The sequence below is a fragment of the Athalia rosae genome, chromosome 1 (genome assembly GCF_917208135.1).
Source record: "Athalia rosae chromosome 1, iyAthRosa1.1, whole genome shotgun sequence".
NCBI classification, from domain to species: domain Eukaryota; kingdom Metazoa; phylum Arthropoda; class Insecta; order Hymenoptera; family Athaliidae; genus Athalia; species Athalia rosae.
In genome coordinates, this window is record NC_064026.1 from 28509364 (window position 1) to 28521666 (window position 12303).

The following is a 12303-nucleotide window of genomic DNA, read 5'->3' on the forward strand; positions in this document are numbered from 1 at the left end:
GGAGCGAAGATAAAGACGTTGGCCGGAAAATATGGTGCGAGAAATAATAATAAAACATTAAAAAAAACTGAAGAAAAAAACAACACCAAAATAAAATAAAATCAAAAAGAAAAAGAAACACATTTTGAAAAAGAGAAAAAAATACTGAGTGTACGGCGAAACAAAAAAAGAGGGAGAATTCTAGCCACCCTGCAAACAGAGCGGGTATTATATTCCCTCGCGCCGCGTATCTGCAGTATATGAGCCAGCGCGGAGAAAGAAGAAATTCTCCTCTGCATTCTCATCCCGCAGAAAGCGCACGGTATAATATATATAAAAGCAGTGAACGAGAAAGCTGTAGGTACGACCAGAAAACAATAAATCGCTGGAGGGGGGCAGAAGAAGAGGAACGCGGAGAGTGAGAGGAAAATTTCTTCCTCCTAATCCACTCTCCGTAGAATTAACGTCCCGATAAATCGTTCCTGCTGCAAAAAAGGGTGGAGAAAAAATCAGGAAAAAAAAAAAAAACAACGGTAGCATCCATCGATCGCAATAATTATTTTTCGGATAACTTCTGAATCCTCGTTTTTTTGCTTGCGTGTGTGTGTTTTTTTTTTTTTTTTCCAAATCAATCGAACTCATCGGAGTCGATTTCATGTATGCGTGTACATATTTATCGCGGTGCGTCGTCGTTTCGGAGCGAAACATCTCGAATAGATCAGCGAAGTATACCCATGTAATTGGATACGGCACGATCTGTTGGATATTCGCGTCGGCCGTGTCCCGTGGGACGTGAGGGATATCCGGGATTCGAAAACACTTCGCTTGGCAGATCCGGCTATCCAGATATACCCGCAAAATATATATATATATATTTATACATATATATCGGTAGAACACACGGAACAGGGTTGAAAAGAGCAGTTATTGTAAAAAGGAGAAAAACGTAATCGGAGTTTCCGCACAGTAGAATAAAAAAAAAAAAACAAAAAGGGAGAAAGAAGTAAAAGAAAGGAGGAAAACGAGATAAAAATTGCACGCGGAGAAATTGATTCCGAACTACGCTGTGTACATAGGTATCTGGAAACAGTTGGAGTTCGATCTGGAAGCCACACACCGCACGATTTCTCTCTTTTTCACCCCCAGTTTTATGGAAATGGAAAACGCGCAATTATTTTTTACGTGTACATACACTGATTCTAACGGTCGAGTTTTTTGCGAACGAAAAAAAAAAAAGAACCGCAGAGAAGAAAGAAAGAGGGAAAGCGAAATTATCGTAACAGTCGTTGATTCGGGAAAAATTCAATTTTATCGGAAAAAAAAAACCAGTTCGAACTGCGGAACGTTTTTTCCATCGGTGGTGGTAAAGCCGCGTGTACTGAAAAATGAAGCTGTACCGATTGGAAATTATTTCACTTATCGTTCCATACAATCTAATAATTATTTTGTTGCGCACGTACAGATAACTAAAGAATATTACACATATGTATATATTGATTTGCGCATATCAAAAATGTGAAGCAAGAACGTTCTTTAAAAAATTATAGGAAAAAACAACAATTTAGATACTGATGTAAATTCAAACGAGTATAACTATATTTCGCTGATGTCATCTGACAATTAATTGAGGTTGAATTCATTCGAGCTTCTTATTCATTGACTCAATGAAGTAATCTAATTGAAGTCGTGATAAAATAACGGAATCATTTCAATAATTGGCGGCAAAGCGACTGGCATGACGGGAAATTACGCGTGTGCGTAGAACGCCAGATGAATAGAAATTCGAAACAATGGAGTAACTTGATTATATCATACAATAACGAATACGTTCGACCGACGTGAACTTTAAATTCGAATGAAAAAAAAATAGGATCTACCGAATCTTTGCAACACGACACAGAAACTTGAAAGAGCCAGCAACTCGATTTTGATAAAATTCGAAGAGTACCGCAGGTGAGACTTATACAATTAGGGGATGATAAATATTCGATAACGAGCCTCAAGCCCTCATAAGTACGAATGAGAATATAATAGGTCGTTATCTCGATTTATCCCGGATTTTCCTTGGAGCACGCGTAATTCAGCAGTCGCAGCATCAGCAATGGCAGGAGCTGTACGCTTCCAAAACTTGTTACCAAACTCTGAAGTAGAATAATGAGAGAGAGAGAGAGGTAGACTTCGAACGTGGTCTTTTGCTAAAAGCTCACACCGCACACGGGGGCGCAATATTTGAGAATTTTTAATCATCATTTACGAGTTTATTACAGAACGCCAATTAATTGGCACGGGTTGATTGATTCAATAACTAATTAATTAATTAATTAATTAATCAAGACCGATGTACTTCAATCTGTACACTCAAATTCAAACTGGGGGGTGGTACTTATTCGGAGTTTCGTTATTCTTTTCTTCACCCGCTTGTTCTCGTCATGCGCTTCACCCGAATCTTCGACGAAAAAATTCGAAGTGAATCAGAAATGACGCATGATTCGTTGAACTCGAATCAATCGTGTCTGCACTCTTTTCACTCTTTTGCTCGTACATAGGAACGGCTTCTGTGCAGCGAACTTACCGCTATTCGTTTCGAATCACAAGAATCACTGCGTCTGTGCAGACGAACCGATTGAGATTCGATTGTACGGATTATGTACGGACGTGCCCGCCGATGGTCGATCTCTGCGCATACATGATGCATGAAACCTAAACTTGTCGACGTACAAACGATTCCTAGCCAAAAAGTATCCGTGCGGGAAAAAAATTTCGCCCAATCGAATTAACCGTCCGAACGAACCTCGTTATTATAACGATTGAAATCAGATAAATTGATATCACGGGAGTGATTTTAGATTTTCGACCGACCGAAATGTGTACAACAAGCTCAATTGCCGAGGGAAATATCCGGGCAAACCGAAAGCCCAGAAATCACGGAAATTAACTTGCACGGCTTACGACCGAAGCACAAAGTTTCAGCGTTACATCACCCGTTCATCTGCTACGGGCAGGCACGCAGGAAGGAAGGAAGGAAGGAAGGAAGGAAGATGGTGAAGGAATACCAAACGAACTTTGACCTCCCGATGTTGGTTAATGGTAAATTATGAAATGCTTATTCCTGGCGTTTTAAACTTGTCCAGAAATGTTCTACGTCGAAAACCAGAGCTAGTGAAATTCTCCATGCTTCCCGAAAATTTTGCAGAAAAGTTCCTCGTTTCGCGTAGCCTGCAATAATTTTCCTCGTTGCAGGGATATATGGTCGTGAAATTTTTATAAAATGTTTGGAAAAGATAAAAAAGTTTTTCGAACCCCGTCCGTCTCCGCCATCACATGTTACTACGTACACGCGTCATCTTGGATGATGAAAAGTTAAAATTGTTTACCGCGTCGTTATTATTCTGGTTGTAAAAAAAGTGAGGGCGGAGTGTCCGCAATATGTGTACGGTAAAAATATCCATATGGCAAATTATGCATGAGAGTTACTCGCTCGGGATTATCGTAGCTTTATATAAAAGTGATACACCCACCAAATACCAAACTGTACTCTGGAGAGTAATGGATGTGCAATATATAGGCTACGTACACGTTGTGTCGCTTCTATATATATATATATAACTTCGAAAACCCGTGACGTGTTTCCGTCGTCTACGGGGGAATTTTCCTAACCGGGATACCGTTGCAGTATGCAAATTTCGATAAAAGTACGTTAACTTTTCATTATAACTAAAATCGGTCAAAGTTTCCTCCGTACATAGCCTGGGTGTGGATATAGGTACGTACGTACGTGTGAGCTTTGCGCTGAATGAATAATAATAAAAAAAAAAACGGGAATAATAAAAAAGAACTTCACACGTATGAGTTTAATAATTATCCGATTTCTAACAAGAAATCAATGTGAACCGGAACATTTTTACTTACGAACTTTCTCGCAAACTTTCATCGTCTCCGTCAATATACTCGATCTGATGAACGATCGAGGGTCCGATTTAGCTGATGAAAAATCTACGTCTGATTCGCTTTGACCAAAATGTCAAAAGTCAAAAATTGACGAGCGCGTTCGTCACTCTAAGATCGAAAATACGCGCTCGTATCAGACGGCGAGAATCGATAGTTTTAGCCACGGAGAGAATAATTTAAAAAGTTCACGAATACAGCGCGTGAAAGACACAAAAGGGTGTAGCGCCCAACCCTTGATCACATTACACGGTATCGTACGTATAGGTGTAGAGTTGAAGAAGAAAAAAAAAAAAAAAAAATAGGAGAAAAAGAGAAAAATGGATCGACAGAAGTAATAGCCGCATGAAGCTTCTTTCGAGAGCCGTGCGATATAGGTACGTATATGTATAGGGCAAGGGGGTGTTGAGCGTAGAGTTGAGTTTAGCGTGCGGTCTCGCGTGACTTTTACCACTTTTACAACTAGGTTATTACAAGAAGTGTATAAAAGAGAAGACTTGTGCGCAACGTTGGAGTTTTACGACACTTGGTTCGATCGTCAAGTGCGATTATTACGGGAGTTACATTCAATACCATCGGGCGATACACCGACGGCAGAAACATCCGTATGAAGTGAAAACTTATTAGACCACGTAATCGATGTGCCATCGGTTCGAGTGATTCCGTCACGATGTAGACCAACCGAAAACAGAATTCCATCTATTCGGTAATACCCGTTCTATTCTAGAGGAGAATATTTTCACCTCGAAATGTAAATTCCGTAAATACAATATGTCCGTATGGTAGCCGAGCAAGAATTTTCACAGCGCACTCGGGCAAGGAATTCACTGCATGAATGAATAAAAAGCTGTATCGGAAACAGCATACTTTTCCACTAACTCTTCACCCTTCCACCCTCCCCCCTCCGTCTCATTCCCGGCTCGTAATGTTTGTTAATATCATGTAAATTACAATTAATATTCATGGGGTTAATTTTTACTTGCAGTAACAAGGGTAGCGCGCAAGGGTAGGTAAAGAGGGTGAGAGAGGAGAGCGTAGTTTGGAATGGTGCGCGGAAAATCAGGGTGTAATATCTGCAGTGAGGCTGCTACATTCGAGGATTGGGTGTTGGCTGTTACGGGGTAGCAGTGTAGCTTCGCGGTTCGCCAAAAGTTGGCTGTGAATTTATAGTTGCAAGCGTTGGAAAGCTCATACCTACGTATTTCGTAGAGACCTACCACCGCTGTATAAACACGGGTATATAAAATATCCACAACGGGGTAGATTTCACGGATCCGCAAAAAAAAATATTTACACGGACTGCACCCGCGAGGTTCGTCGTAAGTCTTCGTTAAAAAGAAGAATGAAAAAAAATTGATAACTGATTTTTTTTTTTCTCCTACCCAAATCCACGGGAATTTTTTTCTTTTCTTTTTCTTCTTATTCTCCCTTCAAAAACATTGAAAATTGCGCACCTTCGGAGGCCGCTGCGCGCGTTTGTCGAAATTCACAAGCTCCGAAGGAAAGACGAGAGTTTTAGTTTTAAGATTCGAGCTCGTAAATAAGTCAGGCTTATGCAGAGTATACATGCGGTAAAAAGTCGCGGCATTTTTTATTTATTTATTTTCTTCTTAATTTTTACACCGCACGTATATTCGCTTGTCTTCCGCACAGCTCTCCCCTCCTCTCCCCTCGCCGCTTTCCTCTTGCCCCGGCACAAATATAAATCTCACTTATTTATTTCATTTACTTTTTTCTCTTTTACTTGTTTTTTCTGGCACGCAGCTGGTATTCTTCTTTATTATTTAATTATTTTTTCATCTGTTAATAATTAATCATTCATCAACTGTTGTTGCGTTGTCTTAGTTTTTTTCCTTCTCCTAAACACGAATTTTTATTATTACGAACAACCGCCACTATTACACATCGTGAAACGAGCGAGCGCGATGTGCGATACTATTAAACGTGCTATTAAAATCTCTTTAGGGGAGGGGAGGGGGGGGGTCGTTAGAGAATATTAATTAAGTGAGTGAGATATTTAATAAAGTTAACGAGCGAAATGTTCTCTGGACACCTGTGCGAATCTGACTAACAATTATTTCATTTCACTTTTCGTTTTTTATTTTCATTCATTTTTTCCTCATCCGCCCCCCTCCCCTTGCTTTCCTCGTTCAAATGGGGGATTTTATACAGTACACCACCTGCGCACCCGTGTGCTCGAAAACGTGACTAACAGTTTCGCGTCTTCTTTTTTTCAACATAAATTAACACCATCGTGAATTGTATTTAATTTTTTTTTTTGGCTCGACTTCCCTCCGAACGGTAATGTAGCACGAAATTTTTTTCCAAATGAACAATTACCTCACATGTAGGGAAGAAGGATGAGAAAGATAAAAAAAAAAGGATAAGCTACGGAGGAAATAATAGTTATCGGGATTTCGATACTGGTTTCCATTTTTTCAAGTTCTGCTTTTGACGAAGATTATTCACAGTCGAAAGTCAAATACAATGACACGAGAGAGAAGAAAGGAAAAAATTTTCGTCGGGGCAGACTGACGACGAGTAAAATATACTTGTCGCAAGTTTTAGCTCTTGCGTTGATTTTTTCTTCTCCTCTCTCGAGTTTTTAAAATTCTCGTGCGTAAAATAAGAGAAGACTAATTAAGTGGTTGTACAAACTCGTTGAAGAATCAGACAATTTTTTATCGTCCAATTTTAACTATCCCAGATTGAAATCCTCCCGACACCGGAATCCCATTTTTCCCGTTACCTCATCTAGTCTTAATTTTTAACGATTTCGTTTATTCTCACCTACCCCATCTTGCCCCGCTCTTCGGCGTATACGGCGAATGCGTATTTTAATATCTATAAATAAGCTTTTACAGTTTTTACAGCCTTTATTAGATAAGTTATAATATAATGTATAATAGCATATCGGTATGTGCAGAAGTGGAACAAAATTGTCAAGATTACGTTATATTCTCGTTTTCGTTTTTCGCTGGACCATTTCGGGCGCAATTTTTATAAATTTTATTACGATATCGATATATATTTTGTATATACATCTATACATTAGTGCAAATGTGTCGTGAGATTAGTTTGACGATAACGACAGCGATAATAATAAAGAAAAATAGATACAATCCTTGTACACAGATACGAATACACATACCTATATGCGTTTCCACCCCCAATTTACTTTTTTTATTAACGGTTATGTAACAACGTGGGTTCGTTACGTTACGTTACGTTACGTTACGTTACGTTACGTTACGTTTCGTTTCGTTTCGTTTCGTTGCGTGGCGAAAACCATTCGCAATAAAAGAAAATGGCACTCATTTTTACGAGGCGACTCCATTTCTCGGCGGCACATATCTTTCCGACATATTTTTACTTCTTTCCTCCCGCAAATATATATACCGTACATAACGTACATGCGACACATCCACACGTAGCCAGCTGTTGTATATGCCGGCATTCGAACTTTTCGCGTTGCGGAAAGTGACAATGTTACTGTATAATACGTATTTATTTTATTCTTTTATTCTTTCATTTTCGTTTTCTTTACTCTCTATCATTTTTATATTGCAATTTATACACATACACATATACATGAATGTACGATATACAATATATATGAATATACACGTGCGCGGATCAGAAGATATACTGTAAATGGACTTTTGACAGAGGTGAATTACTCGGAAGTGTTTGCGGTTTTATTTATATAATATACTACTCTCGTTTTGTTACTTGACCGTAAATAAATTTGTACGAGATGAGGGGGGGTAGGGGGTTGAAGAGTATCAACTTTGCCGTATAACGGAATTGGAACTCGAGAACTTACGTTCAGGGTGCTAAAAATATGATATTATGTATGGGATCGTATAAATAACACGAGCCATGTTCGGTATTACAGGTAAGAAAGATCGATTTCGCGCGTGGACGTATTATGAAGAGAGACGAAAAAATCCCATGACTTCACCGATACATCCAATAAAATTCTCCATATTATGTGTCTAACGAAACATAAAAATAAAATAAAATACAAAAATTTTAGCTGCGTACGGTGAGAAACCATAGAGCAAATTATTCTCTTTGTCATTCTCGACTTACCTTTTTTTTTTTTTATATTAATTAATTTTTTGCACGGAACAATTGATCACGTGGAAACCGAGCATGCTAGAAAATCATCTTCATTCACCTGTAAGCGGAAGCGACACGAGCTTCTTATTCAAGGATAAAAACGGATGTAAAAATTTTATACCACCGTGTCGTAGGTATAATACGTGCAATATTTATCGAGGATTTCAAGGGTCTACGATTTTAGAGTCCTGCGGGATTTCCGGACTAACCTGTAGGATTTTGTGTCTTGGAATAGAGCGCGGGGAAGTGGCGGTAGCAGCATCAGCTAACATAATCAAGGGAGGGCGCAGACAGACCGTGATACAATTCTCGGGGGTGCGAACGAATATCTGTCGCTCCTGATTTTACTCGCGGGAACTGATTTGACCTAGATTTCTAGGTGGGTATAACCTGAACGGAGGTATATACACCGAATGATAAAGATAGAGAGAGAGAGAGAATGTAGAATCTAGACTTCGAAGACACCCTCTACCCCTTTTTCTACTTGATATTCGTTTCTCTCCCCTTTTCTCTATGCTACTCTGTCCACCCCCTAGATCGGCAGCGTGGCATAGACCGTTAATTCGCGAGGGTAAGTCGGAGGACAGGGTGCTAAGCTTCGTGTTTTTCACCATTTATCACCATATTATACGGAAAAGAGACGGAGATATACATGTTCTATACACCCACTCGCACCCCAGCGTTGCGGATATCTCACTCCACTTGAGCATACGCCCCTGCCCATCCCGTGCGTTGACACTGGTCTAATTTTACGCGATATAATTCTTCCCAGCTTCGTATTATCTTGCGAAAAAGTTTTACCTCGTGTCGTCGCCTCTGGATTGAATCGAGTTGGAATGATTTTTGCCGAAGAATTTTTAGTTTTCTATCATTCGCCGGGTCGTGAATTTATTGTATAAAAATGATCGATTCGTGTTTCAATTTTAAATTATTTTTAGCATGCTTAAACTAGAAATTATCCAACGCAACGTCGTTGAGATTCTCAGACGTATATTTTCATAATTAATGCAACAAATTGTTGCATTAATTTTTTAAGAATAGATTTTTCAAAGATTCTACTCACCACTGATCCCTGGGGTCCGGTAAAGTGCGGTGTACGGATATGAGATCACTGGCGTATTGATTGAACGCGTTATTTAGCCATCCATCATCGACTAACTTTTTAGTTTCGGCGGTAAGATTCGCTGGCAATGTTACCGGGCGTCCCATTTCCCCGGGTGCGGACGCGTCCAGTTCCCTGGGGGCGGCGAGAACACCGCCACCTGAAGAAAATGAAAAAAAAAAAGAAGATACAGTCCCTCGGGTCGATATTCACTGCGACCCGCGAGATAAACCGACACGAATTTCGAGAGAAATAAAGCACAATAATTCCTTTCGAAAGTCAAATTTGCGAAGCAGCAGTCGTTTTTCGTTTTTCGTTTCTTTTTTTTTTTTTTTTTTTACTACGATCTACGTATCCTCTGTGCATAAGGAATTACTATTCTGTACATAAACGAGCGGGGGTTGTTTTTTTTTTCATTTCAGTTTTCCGTTTTTCATTTTACTTTAAGAAATTGTTGTACGTCAATCGATGTGAGCTGCCGGTGTTTTCTTTGTTGCCGTCAGTCGAAAGTCAATTTTCTTTACCTCAAAGTCAGAATAAGCAAGGTACGTTCGTAGGAGATTACGGTCTAGAATTCTATAGTAAAACTTCCTTTTCGTGACGCAGTGGAACTGCGGGCTTGCAGTGTGCAACGCAGATGCGATATACTGTACGTATGACTATACGTGTATAAAATGAGAGACGTGTGTAACGGGCTTCTTCGGATTCCGTCGACGTTCGTTTCCAGTTTCATGCTTCCTCTTCTTCTTCTTCTTCTACTTCTTCTTTCGTTTGCGAGCTTCGTTCGGTATCACTTCAGCAGGTATTTCTTTTCTCGAAGCAAACCACCTGCAGTTGAGCAACGCGCGGTAACAGAAATTCCCTTTGTCAGAGAATAAAAAGAAACTATTCTCAGCTGAAACCATCGATCAATCGCGTAAACGGCCATCACGTATGTAAATCAACTTTATCCGTCGAATCGGTAAGAAACAAGAGAGTAAAAGAAAAATTAAATTCGCTCACGATCCATGTTCGTTCGCAGTTCAACTACAGGCGGTCCGCAAAGTTGGAAATACTATTTTTAAATATGAAGAAACCGCAATGTCCAGAGGCAATCAACCGTGGAAGAGAAGCGAATACTTTGAATTCAAATACGACAAGTTGAAAGCGGAGTAACAGTTGTTTTCCGAATAATTTTCATCTTCGGAAATATCGACGGTCGAACTTTGACGGGTGTGGTAAATATATATATTCGTTGGCTTCGCCCAATACCCGATATCAAATATTTGCTCACCTTGCTCGGGTCCGGCTTGGTTTTGGTTCAACTTCGACCTACTCTGTCCATTGACAGGAGTATCCCGACGGGGTGGAAGCGCCGGTGGTACAAAACCGTTGGCAACTTGTGGCGCAGCGACTCCTGAGGGTGCCGCATGTCTTTGTGCCGCCACCGCAGCTCCGTCTTCGGTATAAAGTAAAAAACAAACAGTCAACCACACCGCGCAAGCGAGCACCGCAATTTTCAACTTCAACTTCATCGCGATGAAATAATTTTTTTCTTTCGCTTCTTTGTTTTCGTTTATTCGAACTAATTTACACGAATCATTTATTCGTTTAAAAATTCGTTTTTAAAAAACCTCGTTTAGAACAAAAATCGGGGGGTTACCTGAGCAACATTTTTTTTTTAAAACGATTTTATGTTTTTAGATTTTCTAATTATTTTGTTAATCAATGGTCCGTTTTCCAACCCCTCAATAATTGATTTGACTATACTTTGAGCACTATTTTTTAAAGGTTTTTTTGATATTAAGTTTCTTTTTCCTAATTTTTTTTTTTTTTTTTGTCTATTTTATCATATCACACCGTCAGCTACCTTTTTTACATCGGTCGATCAACAATACCTATTGATTGATTTTGGTTATTACGATTGGATTAGATATGTGGATCACGATATGTATCACAATAAAATTGATATCTTCTTTCGTTTTTTTTTCTCTACACACTCCGGCGACGATTGATCATGATTGTAATGCACGAATTACTGTTGTATGGCACAAACACTCACTTAGAAACACGATTTCACAATTCGTAACTCTCCATACTATACTTAATGCACGAATATTATCATTCACATCTCCACTGCAACTCCATGCACTAGAAATTTGATTTAATCCTATTACTGTAACAACATATACGTGTCATACACGTATAATGCGATATGTTTCAATGGTTTCTAAACTCCTCCTCCGTATGCAACAGCATCACAAACCGCAGCCTCCAGCGTTGGAAAAGATGTCATCTCATCGCGAAACCTGAAACACATCAGAAACGATGGATAATTAATACATTTTTCCATCCAACACAGTAAAAGTATAACTAGAAAAAGAAAGAAAATTTTAAGGGTTGATGAAAGTTCGGGAGGGTGCGCTCTGCTTTACCATTCGGTCACATTGTAAGGAAACTGCTGTGCGAGATCGAGGACACACTGTACATACGAGAAGGGTATTGTGCCTCACTTTTTCACGCTTCGTAAATGGATAGCAAAAATGGAACGACACGTGTACCTACACCTCGTTTTGGCACAAAGGAAAAGGACATTCAGCTTTAACTCGCAATCTCTCTTTCTCTCTCTCTCTCTCTCTCTCTCTCTCTCTCTCTCTCTCTCTCTCTCTCTCTCTCTCTCTCTCTCTCTCTCTCTCTCTCTCGCTTATACGCTCTTCCCCTCCGTCCGTGAAGCTCGTGGAAGAATTTCCGGAATAAACCAATAAACGGTAATGGCTGCCTTTCCTCCGTGCATTCTCATCGCGGGGTGTGAAAAAAAAAAATAAAAAAATAAACGCGAGAAAGAAAGTCACACCCTCGTACACGGCGTAGCATCGAAGCGAATCCGAATGTGTCTATCTGTCCATCTATCTATCCATCTATCGGATGCTCGTCTGCTCTTTTTTGAAAACTACCGTCTCCTTCCTTTTCCCGCATAGATATACTCCCCCTACCTCCATCCGCGGGTCGGTCTTCGGTTGTCGCCGAGGCATGAGGTGAATTCAAAGCGATCGCGAGGATCGTTTTCAAACTCCTTCCTTCCAAATCTCGAGCGAGTTAACCGGAACTCGAAGCCACGTATAATCGTCATAGAAAAAGGCGAACGCTTTTTTCTCCATTAAAAGAAGGAAAAA

The 12303-nt window shown here is 39.8% G+C and overlaps 1 protein-coding gene across 4 annotated transcripts in view; it reads right to left on the reverse strand.

The window, feature by feature from the left end:
* Positions 1-12303, reverse strand: part of LOC105683508 (putative polypeptide N-acetylgalactosaminyltransferase 9) — a 160509-nt gene that overhangs the window by 36348 nt on the left and 111858 nt on the right. For all 4 annotated transcript variants that reach the window (XM_048657361.1, XM_048657347.1, XM_048657353.1 and 1 more), the window contains 2 exons: positions 10425-11439; positions 9113-9311 (listed from right to left, as the gene is read on the reverse strand). In XM_048657361.1, coding sequence (XP_048513318.1) covers positions 9113-9311; positions 10425-10665 — 440 coding nt within the window. In that variant the 5' untranslated portion in view covers positions 10666-11439. The remainder of the gene's footprint in view (positions 1-9112; positions 9312-10424; positions 11440-12303) is intronic.